The sequence below is a fragment of the Drosophila novamexicana genome, unplaced genomic scaffold (genome assembly GCF_003285875.2).
Source record: "Drosophila novamexicana strain 15010-1031.04,08,12 unplaced genomic scaffold, DnovRS2.1 tig00000024-arrow-pilon, whole genome shotgun sequence".
NCBI lineage: Eukaryota > Metazoa > Arthropoda > Insecta > Diptera > Drosophilidae > Drosophila > Drosophila novamexicana.
In genome coordinates, this window is record NW_020824768.1 from 1,079,431 (window position 1) to 1,101,690 (window position 22,260).

The following is a 22,260-nucleotide window of genomic DNA, read 5'->3' on the forward strand; positions in this document are numbered from 1 at the left end:
TGCTTGTTGTTCATCGAGAGTCGCAAAATGGTGGCTTCTGCTATACGCGGAGAAATTTTGTTGTACCATTAAGAACTAAAAAAAATACGCATTTGTGCTAATAATATTTGGTAAAATTATAGTGTAAAACTTTCACTTGCCCGTGTCGCTGCAGTACGCGTGTGAAAGTGTACACAAATTGCGTATCAAAGTCAGCGAAAATTGTTCCAAAATCTCCGCAGCAATAAAAAAAAAACGCAAGGCAAGCGAAGTGCGTGAGTGTGTGTGTGTGTATGTTTGTATGCGCGTGTAAGTGCTTGTGCATGTGTATGGCGAACGTTTGTGTGAGTGTGTGTGCGCAAAGTGTATGCAAAAAAGAAGAAGACAAAACAGAAGAGCATTAAAAAACGTATTGTTGGGCTGCCTGTTGTAGCCCCCACTGACAAGTTGAACGCGCACACACAGCGACAACAACAACAGCAACAACAACAATAGCAACAGCAACAGCAAAGACAAAAAATTTACAAGTCTCTAAACGTAAGCAACAACTACAACAAGTGTGCAAAAATTAATTATTATTTAAGTGTGTCACTAATTTCATTTCAAGCGTCCGAATCGCAGTCGACGTCGTCGTCGTCGTCGTCGTCGTAATGCGCAGCGTAGAAATCATTAAAATTTATTAGTGAAAAACGTACATATGAAGGCGTCGCAGTCGCTGTCAACGGCAACAGCAACAGCAACGTCGACATCGACGTCGTTTTTAGTTGGCGTCGGCGCTGCAACTGTGTTTTGCACACAAAGCAAAGTGAAAAAGCCAGAGCGGGCAGAGGCGGCGGGCAAAGACGCAGACGACGATGACGGCGACTTGTGAGCGTATAGTTCAACAGGGGGGTGTGCGGGGAGCAGAAAGGGGCCGTTTCTATTATGGACTTTTTGGGGTAGAACAATACAACGAAGACGTCAACGACAACGACGACGACGGCGACTCAAAGGCTCAACAAATTTTTGCCGAGAAGGAATCACAAAGCGCAGCAGCAGCGACGGCAGCGTCACCCACCACCAACGCAGCGGCGGCTGCTGCGGCCACCCTTCAAATGACAAGCTGCACGCCCACCCGCTGTCCGCTGCCCGCTGCCTGCTCGCTTGTCCGATGCTGACGCTGCCGCTGTCGCTGCCGCTGCTGCTGGTGATGCTTTAACTTTGCTTTGTTGCTTTTTCGCTGACGTTGGCTGAAAAATATTTGTTGTTGTGTGGCTCGCGCCTTTTTTACACGCTGTACGCAAAGTTTGAAAGGGGTATATTGGCGCGCTTTGTAATGTTTGGGAGTAAAGTTTTGCTAAGCCACGCCCATCAGCGACTGCTCGTCCGCCTCAACTTGTTAAATCTAAAAACTTCTCCATGTCACAGTTTGAAAGCCACTGCCTTCGGCTAACTAACTGCAGAGTATTGCGCAGTCGGTTACGCTTGACATTCTTGTTTTAGGATTTTGCAATTGTATGCTATTTTTTCTTGTTTTCTTTTGCAATCTGCTACTTCGACTTGATCTTCTTCTTCTCATCCTTCTGCATAATCATAATCATCAGCTCGTCTCTCACCTACGTCATTTCTTCGTTTCCAGCTGTGCGAGTGCAAATTAACCAAAATCTACATTTCCGGCTGCCTGTCCCCAAACCCACTCCACCCCATCCCCCCCGTCGCTTCAGGAGCAACAGCATCAACACAGAATATCGCCTGCTCGCTCGCACGCACGCACAATTGGCAACCGGCAGCGTTACCGCTACCGTTACCGTTAGCGGGCCAAGTGGGAGCCAGCGTCACCCGGTTTCGAGTTCGAGCTGCTCGCTGGAAAGGCCTCACACACACGTTTTTACACACACATCTACACTGGATTCATGGTGAGTTGTTGCCCGCCACGAACAGCTGTTGAACTAGGCATATATTTAATTATTATTATTTGTTTGCTTAACACACACACACACACGCACACACACACAATATTTGCCGCCGGCTCATGTGTCATTCTCTCTAGCTGCCCCAGGGGGCAGGCAGATTCCCAGCTCTGTTTTTCGGTTCATGAACTATTGAACTACATATATATATATATGTGTGTGTGTGTGTGTGTGCAGGAAAATGCGGCAGGGGAGGGGCTATGGCCCGCTGTGATAGACGAGCAAATTGCCAGGCTCACTCACTGCATCGTAAACTAATTAGGCAAAGTGCTTCAAGTGCCAAAGCATACACACGAGACACACACACACACACACGCACACACACACACACACACATCAATTCAATGGAAGTTTTATAAACTAGAAAACAGAATTTGTAAAATGATACGGGCATTGTTTTTTCTTTTTTTTACATTGGATAATATCCAGTAAAGTATCTTAAAAATGGGCACAAAAGGTGACTCACGACTCAAATCTGAAAATCTCGTAATCTTCAAAGAGAAGATTTTATAAAAAGAACTAGTTCCAAGCATGTTTTCTTCTTTAATCTTAACGAGAAAGAGATCACATAATTAGATAACAGTAATATGAAACTTTTAAAGGTTTATCAAAAACAAACAGAAATATATTATTAAGATCTAGAAAAGTTGAAGTAAAAAAGGTTTTTCTATTTGTTTTCCCTGATCTTGGCGAGAACTAGATCAAATAATTAAATAACAGTAATATGAAATTGTCATATTAAGGTTTAAAAAAGTTAACGTAAATAAGGTTATCCTGTATTCTTTCTTCCTTGAAATATCCTTTAAGCAGACATCAGTCCAAGCAACACAAAATACGGTTCATTACAGAGAGTTGTCACTGTAACACAGAACTGAACATTTGTCAAATTGTTATTCGCACAGTGCAAGACGTAAAGCTATTTACTGAGGCAGTAGTTCAAGTTCACGCAACTGTGTGATTCCAGTTCACGCAACTGTGATTCCAGTTCACGCAACTGTGATTCCAGTTCACGGCGCTGCTTGTTGCCATGTTGTTTTGTGGAGCTGTTGCATGTTCCGGTGCCGGGGCCTGGTCGGAGTCAAGCTCGGGTCCCGAGTCGAGCTGTCAGAGCGTAACATCTACAAGCTGTCAATTAGTTGGCGCGTTGTTCGCTGATTAATTGCCGACTGGTCGATAACTTGGTGTTAACCATAATTAAAATGCAAACAAATCTATTTATTTAATGGCCATTCAATGAACTAATGTACAGTGAAAGCTCTGCTGAGCGAACCAACTGTTCAGCTGGTTCAAGTTGTATGGGGAAGAACTTAAGATAAGGTTCTTAAGTTTAGGTTCTTTCCCCACAAATCCAATGCATATCTTTAGCCATACTTTGCTCACTTTGCTTCCCACTTTCAATTTGAGATATTCCTCCTTTTTTTTCTCGTGAATCAAGTATTACTTTAAGCTGTCTTTCCACGAATATATTTCTATTAGTTCGCTGGAAATTTCTTTATGCATTCCAGCTTATCTCAGCCGGAATAAAAACGCGCTGGCATATTTCCATTAGTCAAAACTAGGGGCTTATCTGTGCGCGCGACCCCCACAAAGGGTTTGTGGACGGGGTGGGGGAGTAGCTGGAAGGGGTTGTGGAAGGTTGCCTGATTACGAGGGGTATAAAACTTCAAGTGTTTAATTAATAAATAACGTGCTAATAATGCATTTAATAAAAAACAAAAGCGAACTTGAAGCGCGTTAATGCCCCGAGCGGAAACTCGGAAACCCGACAAAAGCAACAAAAAAAAAAACCAAAAAAGCACAAAAACTGTTGAGGAATGCCGCCCACGCCCACGTCCAGGTCCACGCCCACGCCCACTGATGTGGTTTCGGTACTGCCCCATGGATGAGTTTGTTGTTGATGATAATATTGGGTGCAGGGGGTTAATATGGGGGGGCAGGGTGACTACGGCCTTTGATGTCGATTCCGTGTGCTTTCATATTTTATTATTAGTCATTTGGCTTATTTATAAGGCGCTGTTAAAGTTTACGTTTACGTTTTATTAATCTGTTTGGTGTGCTTTTAATTTATAATTGTCGCTTATCTGATTCAAAAAGCAAGACACTTGGACTCAAGTGTCGATTTATTGCCACCGATTAGAAATTGTGCCGTCAAACACACACACACACACATATGCACACACTTGTGTAAACAAACCGATGTATATGTATATGTATATGTGTATAGCAATTGCATATTAGATCATTTCATAAACTTTGAGCGCGCGCATCTTCCCAAAGTAAAAGCTATACATGGAATGGTTCCAAGGTACAAAGAGCAAGTTCTATTTCAACTGTAAATAATAATGCTTCAAAATTATGATGAACATTCTAATTGAAGTTTTAAGCTACGCGAAATTCCAATTTGAAAACGATTTCAGCTCGTTAAAGTCTTCTTTCCATGAATTAAATGAAAACGAATTGATTTGTAAAATCAAATATCATTGAGAATTTGTTAAACACTAAATGCCAGTGTTGAAAAGCGTTTAAACGGAATATCACAAATCTGTTATCATGTTCATAAATAAGCAGCTTTTGTTTTATCCGCAAAGCAAAACACATTTTAAACCAGAAAAATATGTATATTTATAATAATCCCCATTTGGGAAAGTACAGTTTATTTATAGCCTGAAAAAAAAAATAAGTAAAGAGAAGAGCTTTATTGTTTCGCTCTCTCTTACTCCGCATCTCGCATGGCAAACCCAGCCAGATTCCAGCTGCGTGCTACTCCATTAGCGATAAGATAATTAACACACAAAGCGCCTATTAAATCTATATACATTTATTCATTTATTTACGTATAATGTCAAATAATTAAGCGCAGGTTAATCGGTGCAAAATCAATGAACCAATGGGAATATCATGTAGAAACGTGTTTAACAAAAAAATTATTAACAATATCAACAATGAATTCACATAAATCTTTGGCATTGTGTGTAATTCGATTATAGAAAGAGAGATGTAGACCGAGAGAGGGAGAGAACGGACAACTTCACATGCAAAACGCTCATTTACATTATGCCAGACACAAATTCTCTGACACTCGTGTTGCCGTACAACAACAAACAATGACGACGACGACAGCGCCATAAACACTTGAAAAGGTCCAACGACAATAACAACAACAACAACAGCAGCAACAATAACGGCAACAACTACAAAAAGAAGTGCTAGGCAGAGAAGAAAGGGCAAGCGGTCTCCTTTTACATGCCCTTATTCTCCTTAATGTCTACCCTTCACTCTTTGCGGAGTTTGCCCTTCCGTTTTCGGTAGGCAAACGGGCGACATAAGTAACACGAAACAATTTCCAAATGAAGCGCGGATAAGCCGCAAAATCCTTAAAATACTCGATAAAATTACATAAAACTAATCGCACAAGCACACGCACACAAGCACGCAGACACACACATAGAGTGTGACGGAAAGAGAAAGAGAAAGAGAGAGAGAGAGGGAGGGAGTGCGAGAGCAAGTAAGACAGCATTCGAATTGGCTGTATGACTTGCCTGTCTGCGATGGATGGGTAGCCGTTAGAGCGGCAGACGCGGGTCGACAGACATGAAGAGAATGATGAAGGTATCTACACCGACAATCTGTTTAACAACTTCATGAGCAGCAAATCCAACAAATCGTATAAACGACAACAACAAAAACAAAAACGACGACGACGACGATGACGACAACGAAGTGAAGTTCGGCTGCACACGAGCAGCCCCAAATGATGCACAGGTTAAGAGTGTGTGTGTGGGGTGGGGTAGACAAAGGCAGAGAGAGAGAGTAAGAGAGAGCGAGAGGCAAAGTCGCAGTCGCAGTCGTTGTGGGTCGTTTATTTGGTTTCGGTTTGGCTTTTTGGAGCGCCGCATCAGTGCCTGAATAGATGCTCAATCGTTCGGTTGAATGAAGTGGAGCAGCGTATGGAAGCTTTTACATATCAACATGCGGGCGGGGAGTGGGAGGTGGGGCTGCGACTATGAATGGAGAGAATGTGGCATAATGTTCTTGTTGATGTTGAGTAATGGGTATAACAACTGTAAGCTGCCAGCACTCGAAAATCTTATACCACACACACACACACTGACACACACATATGACTATTTCCATGTGGGCCCCAAAAGAAAAGAGAAATTTGTCGGTTATTTATTTAGTTTTTTTTATCTCTGGTTGGGGCAACGAGTTGAGTGCTCTGAACGCTGTCGAATTGCCTCCTGCATTTTGACTTCTTGTTTCTTCTTTCGTTTTTACTTTTCGGGCGTCTGTTTTGATTTGTTGTGAAAATTTGGCTTTCACAACAAACTGAAACCGACACACGAATTTAGTGTAGGTATATGTATGTGTGCATGTGCATATGTGTGTGTGTGCGTGCGTGCGTGCGTGTGACTGGCCTCGAGGCACCTTCTTTGGTTGCCTACAAACATTTAATGGGGTTTCCGCACTTGACACACACACACACACACACACACTCAACTGGACAGATTTTAGACATTCCAAGCTATTGAGCTACTCATCATCCACAAGCTCTCTTGAGCTCTTGTGTGTCCATGACGAAGCTAATTTGGTAAAGCGAATACCAAAACCAAATATTTGTGGAGAGTTTCGTTTCTGCTCACATTTTTGGTATTTTTATACTAGAATATTTTAGATTGTGTATAACAAACATGCAGTTATTTATTAGCTGTAAGAAATGAATATTTGTGGAGAGTTTCGTTTCTGCTCACTTTTTTGGTATTTTAATACCAACGAGATTGTGGATTTTACAAATATGCAGTTAACTGTAAGAATGCATATTTGTGGAGAGTTTGATTTCTACTCAAATTTGTTGGTATTTTAATACTAGAATATTTTAGATTGTGTATAACAAATATGCAGTTATTTATTAACTGTCAAAATTGAATATATGTGGAGAGTTTTATTTCTACTCAAATTTGTTGGTATTTTAATACTAACGATATTCTAGATTTTACTTTTAGTATACAGTTTTTATTAACTGTAACAAATGAATACATGATCCCATTTTTTATTCAATATGTTACTGACATTTTAACTGATTTTTGTAGGAAATTAATTGGTTTATGCAGAAAAATAATATCAGATTCATAATTGTTATCAAAAACGCACGCAAAATGAGTGCAAAGTAGAAAATGCTTGCTGTGCCAATACTTATGTGTGTGTCTGTAACATATTTTAGGGCTCTTTGTATATATTTTTACTGGATACAAATGTTTAGTTCGATTCAAATTGAGTGAAACACAGATTGTGCATCAATTTGTGTGTATCTCTGCTTGTAACAAACCAAAGCAGCTGCTTGTACAGGTAACGCACTCAATATTCGCTCTAGTCTAACCGAAGCTACCTGCCCGACCTGATGGAGTTCCACTGTTGCTGTTCCGGCTAGCACGGCAGATTATTAACATCAAGTTAATAACCACCCTAATGTACAGTTGTGCGGCGCATTCAGCAGCCGTTGCGCCAGCCGTGCGAAGGCATTTTAAGTTGTCTGCCGCCGCTGCCGTCGCTGCTGCTGACGTTCATTGTTGTTGTTGTTGTTGTTGTTGTTGTTGTTGTTGTTGTTGTTGTTGTAGCCTATTTGTCAGTCAATTAGTCAGCTTATTGGCAAGCGATGATTGCAGAGAGAAAAACAAGCTAAATACAAGCACAAACATACACACACACATACATACACACAAGAGACCGACAGTCGTCGGGCCCAGCCGACGGCCGACAACCGACAGCTTTTCCATTTCAAAATTACGCTCCACAGGCACACACACACACACACGCGCACACACACACACACACACACACACACACGCACACACACACACACACACACACACACACACACACACACACACACACACACACACACACTCAGGCACAAACACAGCGTCGTCGTCGTCGTTTAGCCGCGTGCGTACACACAATTTTCCGCTACTCATGATACAAATTGTTTATTGGATTTCCTCTCAGCTTGCTTAGTTTTATTTTTCATTTACATTTCTCGTTTCGTTTCGTTTTATGTTTATGGTCTGTTTAGAAAACAATTTGCGGCACCCAACACCCAACTCAGCCCTCCCCCCCTCCCCTCCCTCCCAGCTGGGCTGTTAATCTGTCTGCCTGTGTGTGTGTGTGTGTGTGTGTGTATTTTGTTAGTTGATAAAGCGCGTGTTGACATTAATGGCGGCAACGCGCCGTTTGAAATTGACAGCGTTATTGACCTTAAATTTTCGTGGCCCAAACCTCAGCTCAGCTCAAATGCTGTTCGGGCCAGTTGCTGGCGACCAAAGACTCCGCCAGTCGAGCACATTTTCGGGGCTGTGCTCTGACTCACACAAGCTGCAAAGTACTCGGACAACTGGCCAACAGTCAGTCACGTATCCACGACGTTGTACAGAGCAGAGCAACAACAACAACAACAACAACAACAACTGCAACAACAACAACAACGGCAGCAGCAAAGCAACGCCCCATCAACGGTCGCTGCCATAATTTGTGGTCTTTTACTGTGAACTGCTGCTGTTGTTGTTGTTGGCCCATTGTTGCCGCAACCTCAGTGCTGGGCATTATGATACGGCTATTAATACATACACAAGCACACACACACACACTCAGCCATCTAGTGGGGTCAGGGGAGGATTCTCTGTAACGAAGGCGGCGCATTTTCGGTGGTGGCAAAAATTGTTCGAGCCTTTCATTTTGCCTTTTTAGATTTTATGGCTTTTGTGCGTTACAACGGCGCTTTTTGTACTACATTTGTTTTATAACAGCCACCGCAGAAGCAGCAACAGCAGCAGCAGCTACAGCAACAGCGCCAGACCGCGAGGGTACGCTGCTGCAGCAGGAAGGTAGCCAGAGGGGGGTTGGATTGGGCACACACACACACACACACACAGCTTAGCACATTGCTCGCAGTTATTACACAATTTTCCCCAAAGCGCCAGAGCCAAAGCCACTTGGGCCATTCGCGTGCCCAGAACAAGAGCGGGCAAGGTAGCGACAGCAAGAGACGAGGCCAGGAGCAAGCTACTCACCTTCTTTTCTTTTTTTTTTGTGAAATTTTTCCACTCACGACTTCCCTACCATAAAAATACAAAAAGTTGCTAACCAAGCAGGCCAAAGCCAGCCGTTCAGTCAGCCAGTTAGCCAGCCAACCAGGCCAGCTAACCGGGCTCTTGCTGCCGCTCTTGCTGCTGCTGCTGTTGTTGATGTCGCTGATAAGTGTTGGTCCCAAACGCAGTCGACCGCTGCACAGTGGCAAAAAGTGGCTCAAGAAATGTCTAGGGCCACATATGTTGTTTTGTTGTTGTTAATATCTACACATATACATATGCATATATGTGCATGTCAGATAACGTTTATCAAACGTATTTTGGTAACTTAATTAAGGCGATTAAAATCTTAACTGGCCACAATCATATGCAAAGTTATATTAACAATAACAAAAGGAGGGGGTAGCAGGGGAAACGGTCTATTCAAGGTCTCATTTAAAATAAAATAAAATGTACAAACATAATTCTCTTAATTAGCGCTTCATATTCAAATTAATATAGATTTGTTTAATAAAAGACTAGAAGTGTGCCGATTGTGCCCGATGTCTTATTCAAAGGAAAAGCAAGAATCTCAGCCAACATATTTGTCTTATAGTTTTCATTAGCTCTTCGTTTTATTAGCAATAATAATAGGGTAGTAAGAGGCATTGTCTATTATGGCTAATGTGTTCAAGCTCTTTATATAGATCTTATTCAAAATAACATAAAATGTATCTTACCCAACATATTTGTTGCATTATTTACTTTAGCGCTTCGTATTCAAAGTAATATTAACAATAATAAAAAGGGTATTGATTAGAATCTTATATTTGTTTAAAGTTTGCTTAGCTCTTCATATGTGCAGAAATATTAACAATTTCGAAAGGGTTGTAGGGAGAAATGTTTATTATGCCTGATTATAAATGGGTACAAGGGTATATTGTATTTGTGCGAAAGCCAAATGTATGTAATAGGCAGAAGGAAGCATCTCCGACCCCATAAAGTATATATATTCTTGATCAGCATCAATAGCCGAGTCGATCTAGCCATGTCCGTCTGTCTGTCCGTCCGTATGTATGAACGCAAGGATCTCAGAACTTATAAGAGCTAGAGACTTGAAATTTTAGATGTAGATGCTCCTAGTTTCCGCGCAGATCGAGTTTGTTTCCGATAATCGATAACAAATTTTGACAATTAATTTGGTTTTATTTAATAAGAGATATTTAACAGTAACGATAAAAGTAAACTAAAGATAATCACAATTAAGTGCAACTGGCATTTATTTATTTAACAATTTCCCATTCGTTGCAAATAGTTTTTCTCTATTCACTTGCATTTCAATAGCTTTTTAACCACGGTGCAGGCCCCAGCCTGGCCGTTGGCAACCTACGCCGCCTCATCGTCAGTCATTTGGGCAGGCGGCGTGTCGTGCCTTATTGAGTGTAAATCTGTCGACAATATTTTCTGTTTTATTTAATTTTTCCATGTTTCTTTTTTTGTGGTTGTTGTTGTTGTTGCGCCTGTGCAAAGCCGAGCCGAGGCGCAATGGTTTTTATTTGCCTGCTGCTGCTGCTGCATTTAATTAATTGATTTTAATTGCCATAATTTGTGTGCCGTTGCCACACAACCGCAACCGCCGGCATGCCAGAGTGTGTGTGTGTGTGTGATATTGATTCGTAAGCAAATTTAATGATAAGTCCCCTTCGCCCAACTGTCCCTCATGTGCGGCATCGGCTCGTTACAGTTATTCGCCAAGTTACTTGAGCGGAAAATCTGTTTACAGCTGCACGCACACTTGAGAGGCGGCCAAAGAAAAAAAGAAAAAAAATAACCACACACAGATACACACGCACACAGGCACACCAAGTGTATAAAGCTGCAATGAAACTGTTGCCCTGACACCTCTCCCCTCCCGGCTTGAGTCCGCGCTGCGTCTGGCAGCATATGCAAACGATTAAGTGCTTGGTCCGCACATAAAACTCCCTAAATCCAGTGCGTCTGGCCTCCAGATTCGCTGCACGCAGCTCTCGTCTATTTGCCGGGCAACATTACATGGCATTATTTTTATTGGATTATTTATTTATGCATGTTGATATCACATGAGAGCGAACATGCATGTTGTTGTTTTTTTTTTTTTTTTTTGTTTTCGGATTTTGTATTGCAGACTGTTAATCATTTTAACCGTACCACGATGCATTTTCTTTTTGCAGTTGAATTTTCATATCATAACGGGCATAAAAAGGCTTAACACTGGACCGGAAGCGTGTTTTTAAAGGGTGATGGCGGCCTCCACTCAAGGAGAAATACGAGTGGGTCCCGGCCACCAGGTAAACGATGTCTATGTACGTACATAACTCTCACAATTCAGAAATTCAGCTCACGGTAACAAAATAAAAAAAATGCAAAAGAAAAAAAAGAGATGTTATTTTCTTTTTTGTATTGTAATCGTAATGTTGCAAATTCTAATTGTAATCCCAACTAATATACCCACCCATTCCCACACAGCTACCCTAGCCCAACCAATACCCTACAATCGCTTGTCTTGAGCTTTCAGTTTAATCAAACTTTCCAAGTTCCATCCGATTATTAACTTGCCCACGAAAATGAAATATGTGCCTTTGTCTCTTTTGATTATCAAATTATTAAGTGTCCAAATGTCAAAACATTTAAATGATAAGAGAGTCTTGTCTGCAAAAAGCGTCACATTTAGGCTCATGGTTCATAAAACAACAGAAAATGAATTTTGTACAAATAAATATTACAGCTTTTACTATGTAGACAAAGCATATTCTAAACATCTTCAATTGACTTCTGTACATATTCTTTAGTCTAAAAAGATGAGCTGGTGATAATTTTAATTGAAAATTTGTAATCTATAAACTATAAAGAATTCAATGCCGTGTACAGTGTTCTCTCGATAGCTGGAACCTTCAGAAGAAAGATCATATCTAATCTTGCTGAAAGGCTCTTTCGTGTGGGCAACTTTGATTTGTAGCTTGATAAAATGTATAAATAATACTCAATTACTAACAGCTGTACATAATACGCTTACCCAATTGGTTTTTCATATCAACTAATGCGTAAAGAACATTTACAACCCTTCCGCCTAAATCTACCCAACCCCTATCTCCTCCACATCGCCAATCGCTGAGGTGCTTGCGGTCAAATCATTTACATGGCCAAAGGTGTTCAGTAACAGGCACTTAACCGTTTCCTACCCGCCCTCCAGTATCCAAGAAACCGAACACACACACACACACACGTACACGTACACCTCACATCAATGCATTGTTCATACATTTCATGCATTAGACTTAAGTTGTGTATTGTCATATCTTCCTGTATCGTATGACACCAGACAAACTACATGCATACATATCTTTATATATGTGTATACATGCCCGGTTGGAAATGCACTGCTTATTAATAATATAAATAGTTGGACAGTAAAAAGAAAGAAGCGAGTGCCCTGACAAGTCATGCAGCACGTCCTGCAAGACGTGTAGCATGACACGTCATCAAGGGTGTCCTGCATTAATTGTATTTCCAATCGGGTTGGCTTACATTGTATGGCTTAATGTGTTCGTAGAGTATGTCTCGAGTCTGTGGTGTGTGTGATATAACTAATCCAAAAAAGAAAAAAAAAATAGAGTTGATGCGATGTTTTTATGGCGTTTCGTTCCTTTTTTTTTTTATTAACTAATACCGCAACTTCTTCTGTCTTGTCTTGTCCTGTGACTGAAGGCAAAACTGCCCGATTATAATCCAATCTCAAGCTTCCCCGTTGACAAGGAAACCGATGAACGTGAACTAGAGGAAACAAGATGGAGTCCTGGCGTTGTGGCCGATGGCGACTTGTTAATGTTTCTGCGTGCGGCACGCTCCATGGCTGCATTTCAAGGAATGTGTGATGGCGGTTTAGAAGACGGTTGTTTGGCTGCCAGTCGCGACGACACAACAATTAACGCACTAGACGTGGTAAGTGCCCCCATTTAACTCCTACTCCGATTTCCCGCCAGCCACCCGTTCGACTAATTGTTGTCGCATTCCATTTTAATAGCTGCACGATTCTGGCTACGATCCAGGCAAAGCTCTACAAGCGCTCGTAAAGTGCCCCGTATCAAAGGGCATTGACAAAAAGTGGACCGAGGACGAAACGAAAAAGTTCATCAAGGGTCTACGACAATTTGGCAAGAATTTCTTTAGGATCCACAAGGACCTGTTGCCACACAAAGACACACCGGAGCTGGTCGAGTTCTACTATCTGTGGAAGAAGACGCCCGGCGCCAACAATAATCGCCCGCATCGGCGACGCAGACAGAGCGCCTTGCGTCGCAATCGTGTTACGCGCGCCAACAATACACCTCCCAAAAAGGAGGACACCCCGGAACCACAAGCTGCGACGACGGCGACGGCGGCGGCGTCGGCTGCAGAGACGGCGAATCGCTCATCGCCCGCTGTCTCCAAGGAGGAGAACAGTTCTCTAACCGAGGACGACGCCAGCGAGTGTGACAGTGATTCGAGTCTGACCAACAAAAGGGATGAATCACCCTCAAGGATGAGGACGAGAAACAAACAACAGAACAACAACAACAACAACAACAGCAGCAGCGCCAGTGCAGCTGGTGGCGGTGGCAACTCCGCTGCTGCTGCTGCTGCCTCCTCCGTCAACGCCTCTGCCAACAGCAGCTCCGCCAAGGATCAATCCTCGGGCTCAGCGAGCAACAACAGCAACGCCGTGGCGAACGGCAAGCGGCCCAAACGGGGCTCCGATACACCGGATGCTGCCGCTGCCGCAGCAGCCGCTGTTGCCGGCGACAGTCCCAAAACGCCCACCAAGAGCGTGGCCGAGGGATCCGGCAATAAACGCAAGGGCGGCAAACAGGACACGCCCAACAAGAAGAAGCGCACCGAAACAGAGACCAATAACAGCAGCAGCGAGCAGGCCAACAACAGCACCGAGGACAACATCAAGGAGAAGCAGCGCAAGCGACCGGACAGTCCAGTCGAGAGCATGAACTCCGACAGTCGTCCCGACTCTGTTCTGGACGATGGCGAGTCGAATACAACAGACACGGATGGCCGCACAGCGGAGCAGCAGTCCAGCAAGGACAGCAAGGAGATCAACTGCAAGGAGGAGAGCGGCGCTGTGACGCTGTCCGGCGATCTGGACTCCAAGTCGGAGGTCAACGAGAAATCGATCAAAACCGAAACGTCCTGCGCGGAAGACAACAAAGATACCATCAAGAACATGGATGAGGAGACGAACATTCAAGCGCCCAGCAGCATACAGCCACTCAGCATCAAGCCCACGCACGTGGATGGTCTGCTTAAGGACTCTAGCTCCTTGGAGGCGCCACAAGCAGCTGTTGCGGTTGCACCGATTGCAATGAAGGTGCCCACAATTGCCACCGTGGAGGCGCTCAATGCCTCTGTCGACCGTGATCGCAAGGAAGCCATTGAGAAAATGGAGATATGTGAGAATGAAGCGGCTGCACGTGATCCCGATCTGCTCAAGAAGCTCGCCAGCATCAAGCAGGAGACGTTGCCTCAGCAGCAGCAGCAGCAGCAACAACAACAACAGCAGCAACATCAACAACAGCAGCAACAGCTGGGTGTGCCGCCGGTGTCAGCTGCCTCGGGGCCCATGCAGGAGGCCGTTTACATCAAAAAGGAGCCCATGGAGGACTCGATGGACGCCACATGCAATCAAAACAGCAACGAGCCGCAGGATCTTAAGGTTAAAATCGAAATCAAAAACGAGGATCTAAAGATAAATGCCAGCGGTCTGCCACCAGTAAGTTCCGCGGCGCCGCCGCCCAATGCCCAACTTGCTGGCCTGCATCATGGCGCCGTGGATGGTGTCAATGCGGAGCCACTGCATCTGCAGCATATGACACATGGACCAACGCCGCAGGCGCCCGCCGGCTATCTAATCGACGGGCAGCTTAAGTATGGACCACCCGGGCAACCGCCTCCACAGCCGCCGCCGCAGCTGCACAGTGATCCGGGCAGCGGTGGGGTAGCGAGCGCAACGCCTCAAAAATATCCTGGCGATATGGAAATGAAGTACAACGAGGCGGCCGTCAAATTTGAGCCCAGCAGCGGTAAATTTGCGCCACAGGAGCTGAAGTATCCGGTGCCACCGCAGCTGGATCCGCTCAAGTACAGCCAGGAGATCCAGGCAGCGGCTGCCGCTGCGGCAGCTGTGGGCAAATACGACATGAAGTACATGATCGAACAGCAGGGCAAGTATCCGGTGGAGCTGGCACCGCCCAAACCGGGCTACCAGGAGGCGCTCAAGATACCCGATGTTAAGCCGGGCTTTGCCCATCTGCCGCACAACATTGGCCCGTCGTTGGACGGACCCGGTTCGCACAAATATGCGCCGTCAGCTCAGCCCGGCCAGCCGATGGATCAACAGCCGCCGGGCGCGACACCGCCGCCCGGCATTGCCATGCCCAAGCCGCACTATCAGCACGATGTGCAGACGCCGCCACTGGGGCGACCCTTTGAGCCCGCAGGCCTCATGCTCAAGTATGGTGATCCAATGGCCGGCAAATACGGGCCGCCACAGCCGCAGGATCTCAAGTATCCGATGCCGCCCGTGTCCGCTGCCGGCGGCGAGAATCTGATCAAAGCCTCGCCATATGGCCCGCCGCCAGAGAGTCCCATTGACGCCTCGGCGCGCTCCACGCCCGGCCAGGATAGCCAGGGCAGCAATAGCAATAGCAATTCGCAGCCGCCATCCTCACAGCCGCAGCAGTTCCAGTCGCCGCATCCCTCGCCGCACATGCCTTCGCCAGCTGGCGGTGGCCTGCCACCTGGCATGCATCCACAAAATCTCATCTCCCCGCACAGCCATGGGCCGCCGCCGAATAGTGGCGCCGGTTCCGGTCCAGGTCCACAGCCGCCAACGTCGCTACATCAGCCGATTAGCAGCACAATGTCGGGTCAGGGTGGACCGCCCAGTCTGCAGCATGGACTGCCGCCGGGCCCGGGTGGCCCACACGCACAAATATCGGTCGCCAATTCGCTGTCGGGCGTCGTCTCATCGCTGGGCGCGCCCACGCTTTCCACAATGGCGCCCTCGCATCCCATGCACCCGCACATGCATCCGCACCAGCATCCGCATCTGCAGTCGCTGCAGTCACTGCACCGACCGCATCCCGATCTGCCGCCATCCATGCATCCGCATGCGCCCATGGCCATGTCGCTGCAGGCGCCAGGTCCGCCGCCACCGCACAGCCACGGCCATCCGCTGGCGCCCGGTCACGGACAGCAGCAACAGCAGCCGGGACCGGGTGGTCCAGCTGGTACAGTACGCACGCCTTCGCCGGCGCAGCAGCAGCAGCCGCCGCGTAGCCTGCACGAGCCGCTGCCAACATCGCGTGAGCCGCCCGCCTCGCACACATCGACGGCGCCAACGGGGTCGATAAGCGGCCTGAGCTCCGGGCCGGGACAGGGCCAGGGACCGGGACCAATGCCACATCAGTCACCGCACGCGCATCGCACATCACCGCTGCCGGGTCTGGCGCATCCGTCTGGCCTCATTGGCCATCCGATGCCCATACATCCGCACTTGGCGCACCTGCCACCGGGCCATCCAGCGCACGCAGCGCTCGCGCATCCCGGCCATCATCTGCTCTCGCATTCGATAGCAGGGCTGAGTCATGGCGGCGGTCCCATTGCGCTTCTGGCGGGTCCCGGCGGACTGGGTGGCCTGCCCGAGTCGGCACTCAGCCGACGCACACCGCCCAGCCATCTGTCGCACCCGCATGCCTCGTCAGCGCCCTCGACGCCGCACTCGGTGGCCATCTCGACGAGCATGTCGCTGACCACCACACCCAACACGGTGCCATCGTCCGCCTTTAGTCGCGCCAGTCCCAGCGTGCAACTCTCCAGCGGTTCCGCTCCAGCTGGCCCTGGCGGCAACAGCAACAGCGGCACGCCGAACAACTCGTCCGCAGCTGCTGCTGCTGCGGCCGCGGCCGCTGCACATCGCGCCGCCTCGCCCGCTTCCAGTGTGGGCAGCCTGAGCCGGCAGAGTCCGCTGCATCCTGTGCCGCAGTCGCCGCTGAGTCATCATCCCTCATCGTCGGCGCTGTCCGCCGCGGCGGCGGCCGTTGCCGAACGGGATCGGCATGCGCTGATGCGCCAACAGTCGCCGCATATGACGCCGCCGCCAGTGTCCAGCGCATCGGGTCTGATGGCCAGTCCGCTCAGCAAGATGTATGCACCACAGCCGGGTCAGCGAGGATTGGGTACCTCACCGCCGCCGCATTTGCGACCGGGCGCCTCGCCGCCGGTCATACGCCATCCACAGATGCCGCTGCCGTTGCCGTTGATTGCACCAGGCGGTGGCATTCCGCAGATTGGCGTGCATCCTGGTCAGTCGCCGTATCCGCATCCGTTGCTACATCCCTCGGTCTTCTATTCGCCGCACCATCACAATCCCTTCAACTCGCCGTACGGCTATGCGCCCTATGGGCCTGGCTTCCCTGCCTATATGAAGCCGCCGCCACCAGCCGGTCCACTGGATCCCGCCGCTGTGATGGCGGCCCATCATGCTGGATTGTCTGGTCCGCCGCCGCAATCGCGTCAGGATGAACAGAATGCAGCAGCTGCAGCCGCGGTGGCTGCTGAAAAGCAACACGCGGCGGCAGTAGCCGCTGCTCAACAGCAACACAAGACGCCCCAACAGCAGCAACAGCAACAACAACAACAGCAACAACAACAGCAGCAACAACAGCAGCAGCAACAACAACAACAGCAGCAACAACAACAGCAGCAGCAACAACAACAGCAGCAACAACAGCAACAACAACAGCAGCAGCAGCAACCTGGCGGTCCGCAACAGAACAAGCCGCCGACGCCAAAGACGCCGCAGGGACCTGGTGGCATGGGTGTCGGCATGGGCGGGCCAGGCACGCCAACAGGTCTGCCGCCTGGTGCCTATCCGGGCTCTCACCTGGCCGGCTATCCGCCGCCGCCGCACTCGTCGCCGTTTGCGCCTCAGGATGGACAACAGCATGGCATGAAACCGACCTCGCACATGGATGCGTTGCGAGCGCACGCGCACTCGGCCAACTCTGCGGGCATGGGCGGTGGACATCATCCGACAGAGCCATGTAAGTGTCAGCAACTCGAAGAGATTTGGCAGATGTTCTTAAATAATCATAATTCTTGTCTATTTGTAGTGCCCATTGACATTGAGCCGGATCCGGAGCCCGAGATACCCAGCCCCACGCACAACATACCGCGCGGTCCCAGTCCCGAGGCGAAGCCCGACGATACCGAATGCCATCGCTCGCAATCGGCCATGTGAGTAGCCCCTACATTGAATACACTTGCTTGAGCCAATTCTTATTTATCTATTCACACGCTTTGCAGCTTTGTGCGGCACATCGATCGCGGCGACTACAATTCGTGTACGCGCACGGATCTGATCTTCAAGCCGGTGACCGACTCGAAGCTGGCGCGCAAGCGCGAGGAACGCGACCGTAAGCTGGCCGAAAAGGAGCGCGAGCGAAGACAGGTGAGAAAATGCGCATTAGCTGAATTAAAGAGGGTCTAACAATTATATGTTCTCCCTCTTAGCAGCAGCAACAGCAGCAGCAGCAACAACAACAGCAACAAGCAGCTGCTGCACAACAGGCTGCACAGCAGGCGAAGCTAAAGGCCGAGCTGAAGCCGCCGTATGCGGACACGCCGGCGCTGCGTCAATTGTCGGAATACGCGCGTCCACATGTCGCCTTCAGGTGAGCGTCGAATCCTTTATAGGATTTCCATATTGTTGAGTCATATTTAGTTAAAGTCTTTTGTTTTGATTTGTAGTCAATTATATGTATATGTAGTTGATTTGTGAGTCGCGTTCGTATTGTAATAATTTCCATTTCGATTTCAGTCCTGTTGAGCAGATGGTGCCTTATCATCATCCAATGGGCCCCATGTATAGCCGAGAGAGGTACAGTACCTAGTACAAGCCTGCCAAATCCTCATCTCAAAGCACAACTACACTCGCAAAACACACACACACACACACACCCGCACACACATTTATACTGACAACCGAACTCCTCCTTTGCTAACTAACCTTCATATTTTGCTTAATTACACGCACGGTCAAAATTAATGCTTCAGTTCATAAACCATTCGCTGCTTATTTGCCTGCCCTTAACCTTAATCCTCGACAAAATATTAAACCTATTTCTGCTTCTCCAAATTGTAGGCCCTTACTCATGCTTCCAACCTTGACTAATTGCAGAGAATTGGAGGAGATTAAAAATGCACAAGCGGCTGCCGCGAGTCAATCGCGACTGGATCCACACTGGATGGAATACTACAGACGGTAAGTCGCAGCCTCGCATAATCCTACCCAGGCAATCTTATTAAATTCTCAACTTCTCTTGCAGTGGCATACATCCCTCACAGTTTCCGCTGTACGCGAATCCGGCTATTTCACAAATGGAACGCGAGCGCCTGGGCATACCGCCGCCGCATCATGTTGGCATGGATCCCGGCGAGCATATGGTGCGTATAGACTGCATGGCCAGCTCTCATCTTGTACACCATACTCGAAACTCCACTCATATTCACAGAATCAATCGTATTTGGAAAAAAAAAGAAAACAAAAACAATTTAAACCAAACGAATTCAAAACATCTCTGCACAAATCACATGTCCACTTGTCGGCTCAATTAACCAAAACAAAATTTTAAAAGAAATTGAAAGCGAAAAAGAACTGTCATTAATTAGCATACAACATGTGTCCATGTCCAAGCTAACCCACATTTGGCAAGCCAATTGTCTCGTGCTGCACATGTGAGACGTGTCGCTGCCGCTCTCTAACCCCCATTTGTAAGCCATCAGCAGTCGGTGCTCGTTTCTTGTTTCTCGTTGCTCGTTGCTCGTTTGTCGCCATTCTAACACGCATTATCCACAATTCCATAACGCATTCTCCCGCTCCCACTTACAACAACAATGTCGCATTGCTATATTGCAAGCAGGCTCCATTATTCTCAGACGCAGCACTGGCTCTTTTGAAACTATCAACGATATTCAATAATTTTCAGATACGATTGACGAGAGAATATCATGCACACTCTCATACTCATTTACATTTGCCTTTGCATCCACAGCCGCAACCACCGGAGGCCGGTTTCCAACTGCCACGTGAGTTTGTATAGTCGCTGAGTTGTGAAAATCACAAAAATAAAACTAATGTGTGCTTATATCTATGCTTCACTTTTCCCCCTCTTTTTTTATCTCTCTCCCCCCACACTCTCTTCATCTTGAATCTTTAGCGAATGTTGGGCAATATCCGCGCCCAAATATGCTTATACCTAGGGAGCCGCACTCGGACGTTTTGCTGCGTATGTCGTATGCGGATCAGTTACAGGTTTCCCAAATCCCTAAGAAAATTTCCTAACTGATTAATTACATATATACAGTATTTACAGGCCGCCGAGTTTCAACGTCAATCGCTGCACGATCAATACTTTAGGTGAGTCCCAACAAATGTTGCCATCCATCATTAGGATGGACCAAAACAACAACAACAACAGTCATCAACAGTCAGTCATTCGGCTCATTTGCTCATCTGTATTTATGTGTGACTTTTTTGACTTTTGTTTATGTGTCTTTGTCTTTGTTTGTACCTTTATCATTTTGTGTATTTTGTATCTGTATCACGCCCACCTTCTTTTTCTATCCATAACAGACAACGGCCCAGATAAGTGGACTATTGGCCAGGCAGACAGAATCCCAAAAGCAACTGAACAAAGAAAATACTCTTGGCCGGCGGCCGTGAGGAAAATGCTTTGTGTGATTTTTGTGTTCAAACGTTTACATTTTGCTTTTCAACAACAACAACAACAGCCAGAACAACATTCATGCATATATAAATATATATATATATAATTATATATCCACACAACAAGAGCAACAATAACAATGGTCCCATATATATATAAACATCGTGCATCCAGGCTATATAACTAGCAACTTTAAGTTGTGCAACGCTTTGTCCAGTTTTTATGTAAAAAGTTAGTAAAGTTTTTAATTTATCATCTATGCGCATTCCACACATCTGTTATCACATCTAGACACTAGAATCCTTTCAATTAATTTTATGCTAATCTGTATTCCACTTTTACACAGAAACCAGCTACGTTAAGTGTGTTCCGTTCTGAACAGCTGAGCCCAACTTATTATTATGGACAAAGGGAATCGCATACAAAATCAAAAGAAAAAAAACCAACTGACGAGAAACAAGCAAAGAAAACATGATGGTCGCAATATTTTAAGTATCGTCTTCATAGTGTATAGTGTTAAATTTCAAAAAAACCAACAAACAAACAAATGAGAGGAGACGAAAGCGTGTTAATTATCGTTTAAGTCTACGAGAATTGATTAAGGCAAATGGAACAAAACTTAGCACCAAATTTTTAAGGTTTTCAACTGCATAATGTGCAAAACATATTTCCGATTGTAGCAGCACTTTGATAATACCCTATGACTAAATACTAAGCTCTACTATTCAAATCGAATTAACTAGACTTTTCCAATTAGCTAAAACAACAACAACAGAGCAAAACCAAACTTTTTAGAATATATAATATATATATGTATACAACTACAGGACATGGTTGAGGTTAAAAAGCTTGTGCGCTTTGTTCCGATCAAACCAATGTCTGTCATATATATGTATATATATATATTGAATTGTACAAAGGGCTACTTAGAGATCTTAGCTGTCGTCGCTTACTGCAACTATTTTGACATCTCACATATGCTGAGGATGTGTAATATGTAACATTTCAACTAAATGTACTTCCAGCCACAATTGAACTATGTAATTTGTAATGTTAGTGCGCTTTTGCTGCTTACCTTGAATTCTTAGTAATTTAGTAATACGTTATTTTTGTGTTGGCTAGCTTGGCTTACTTACTACTCATTAATTTATTCATTTTTTGCTTTAACTATAGTATTATATATTATCAAAAAGAAACAACAAAGGAAGGCAACAGCAACAACAAAAAAAACGTGTTTGTATAAAGTTTCATAAAACAAAAAAAAAAAAACAAACAAAAAAAAATAGCTAGCTCATAAGTAAACAATTAATGTATGTGAATTGCCGATGCGATTTTCAGCAAGAAAAGCATGCATATTTCCTGCAAGTCCCCAAACGCAATCCATGTACTATATAGATTTATATGGAGAGCGGCGTGTGCATGTGTAGCAGCTGCAATAATTCGAGTGCTTAATTTATA

General features: G+C 46.0%; 1 protein-coding gene across 1 annotated transcript; it reads left to right on the forward strand.

Annotated features, from left to right (window-relative positions):
* Window positions 1-351: 351 nt before the first annotated feature.
* LOC115771073 (arginine-glutamic acid dipeptide repeats protein) lies at window positions 352-22,005 on the forward strand. Its single transcript, XM_030716625.1, has 16 exons — window positions 352-516; window positions 1,598-1,874; window positions 11,197-11,328; window positions 12,731-12,964; window positions 13,047-17,683; window positions 17,816-18,117; window positions 18,187-18,310; window positions 18,380-18,524; window positions 18,587-18,747; window positions 18,894-18,953; window positions 19,254-19,337; window positions 19,402-19,519; window positions 20,128-20,161; window positions 20,293-20,387; window positions 20,440-20,492; window positions 21,149-22,005. Exons 3-16 carry the CDS (start codon window positions 11,266-11,268, stop codon window positions 21,162-21,164), a joined length of 6,126 nt encoding a protein of 2,041 aa, XP_030572485.1. The 5' UTR covers window positions 352-516; window positions 1,598-1,874; window positions 11,197-11,265; the 3' UTR covers window positions 21,165-22,005.
* The last annotated feature ends 255 nt before the right edge of the window (window positions 22,006-22,260 follow it).

Coding starts and splice junctions, on each gene's coding strand:
- LOC115771073 (XM_030716625.1), top strand. CDS start 11,266: ATGGCGGCCTCCACTCAAGGAGAAATACGAGTGGGTCCCGGCCACCAG. Junction 18,311..18,379: donor CATCGCTCGCAATCGGCCAT/GTGAGTAGCCCC, acceptor CACGCTTTGCAG/CTTTGTGCGGCACATCGATC. Junction 20,388..20,439: donor CGTATGCGGATCAGTTACAG/GTTTCCCAAATC, acceptor ACATATATACAG/TATTTACAGGCCGCCGAGTT.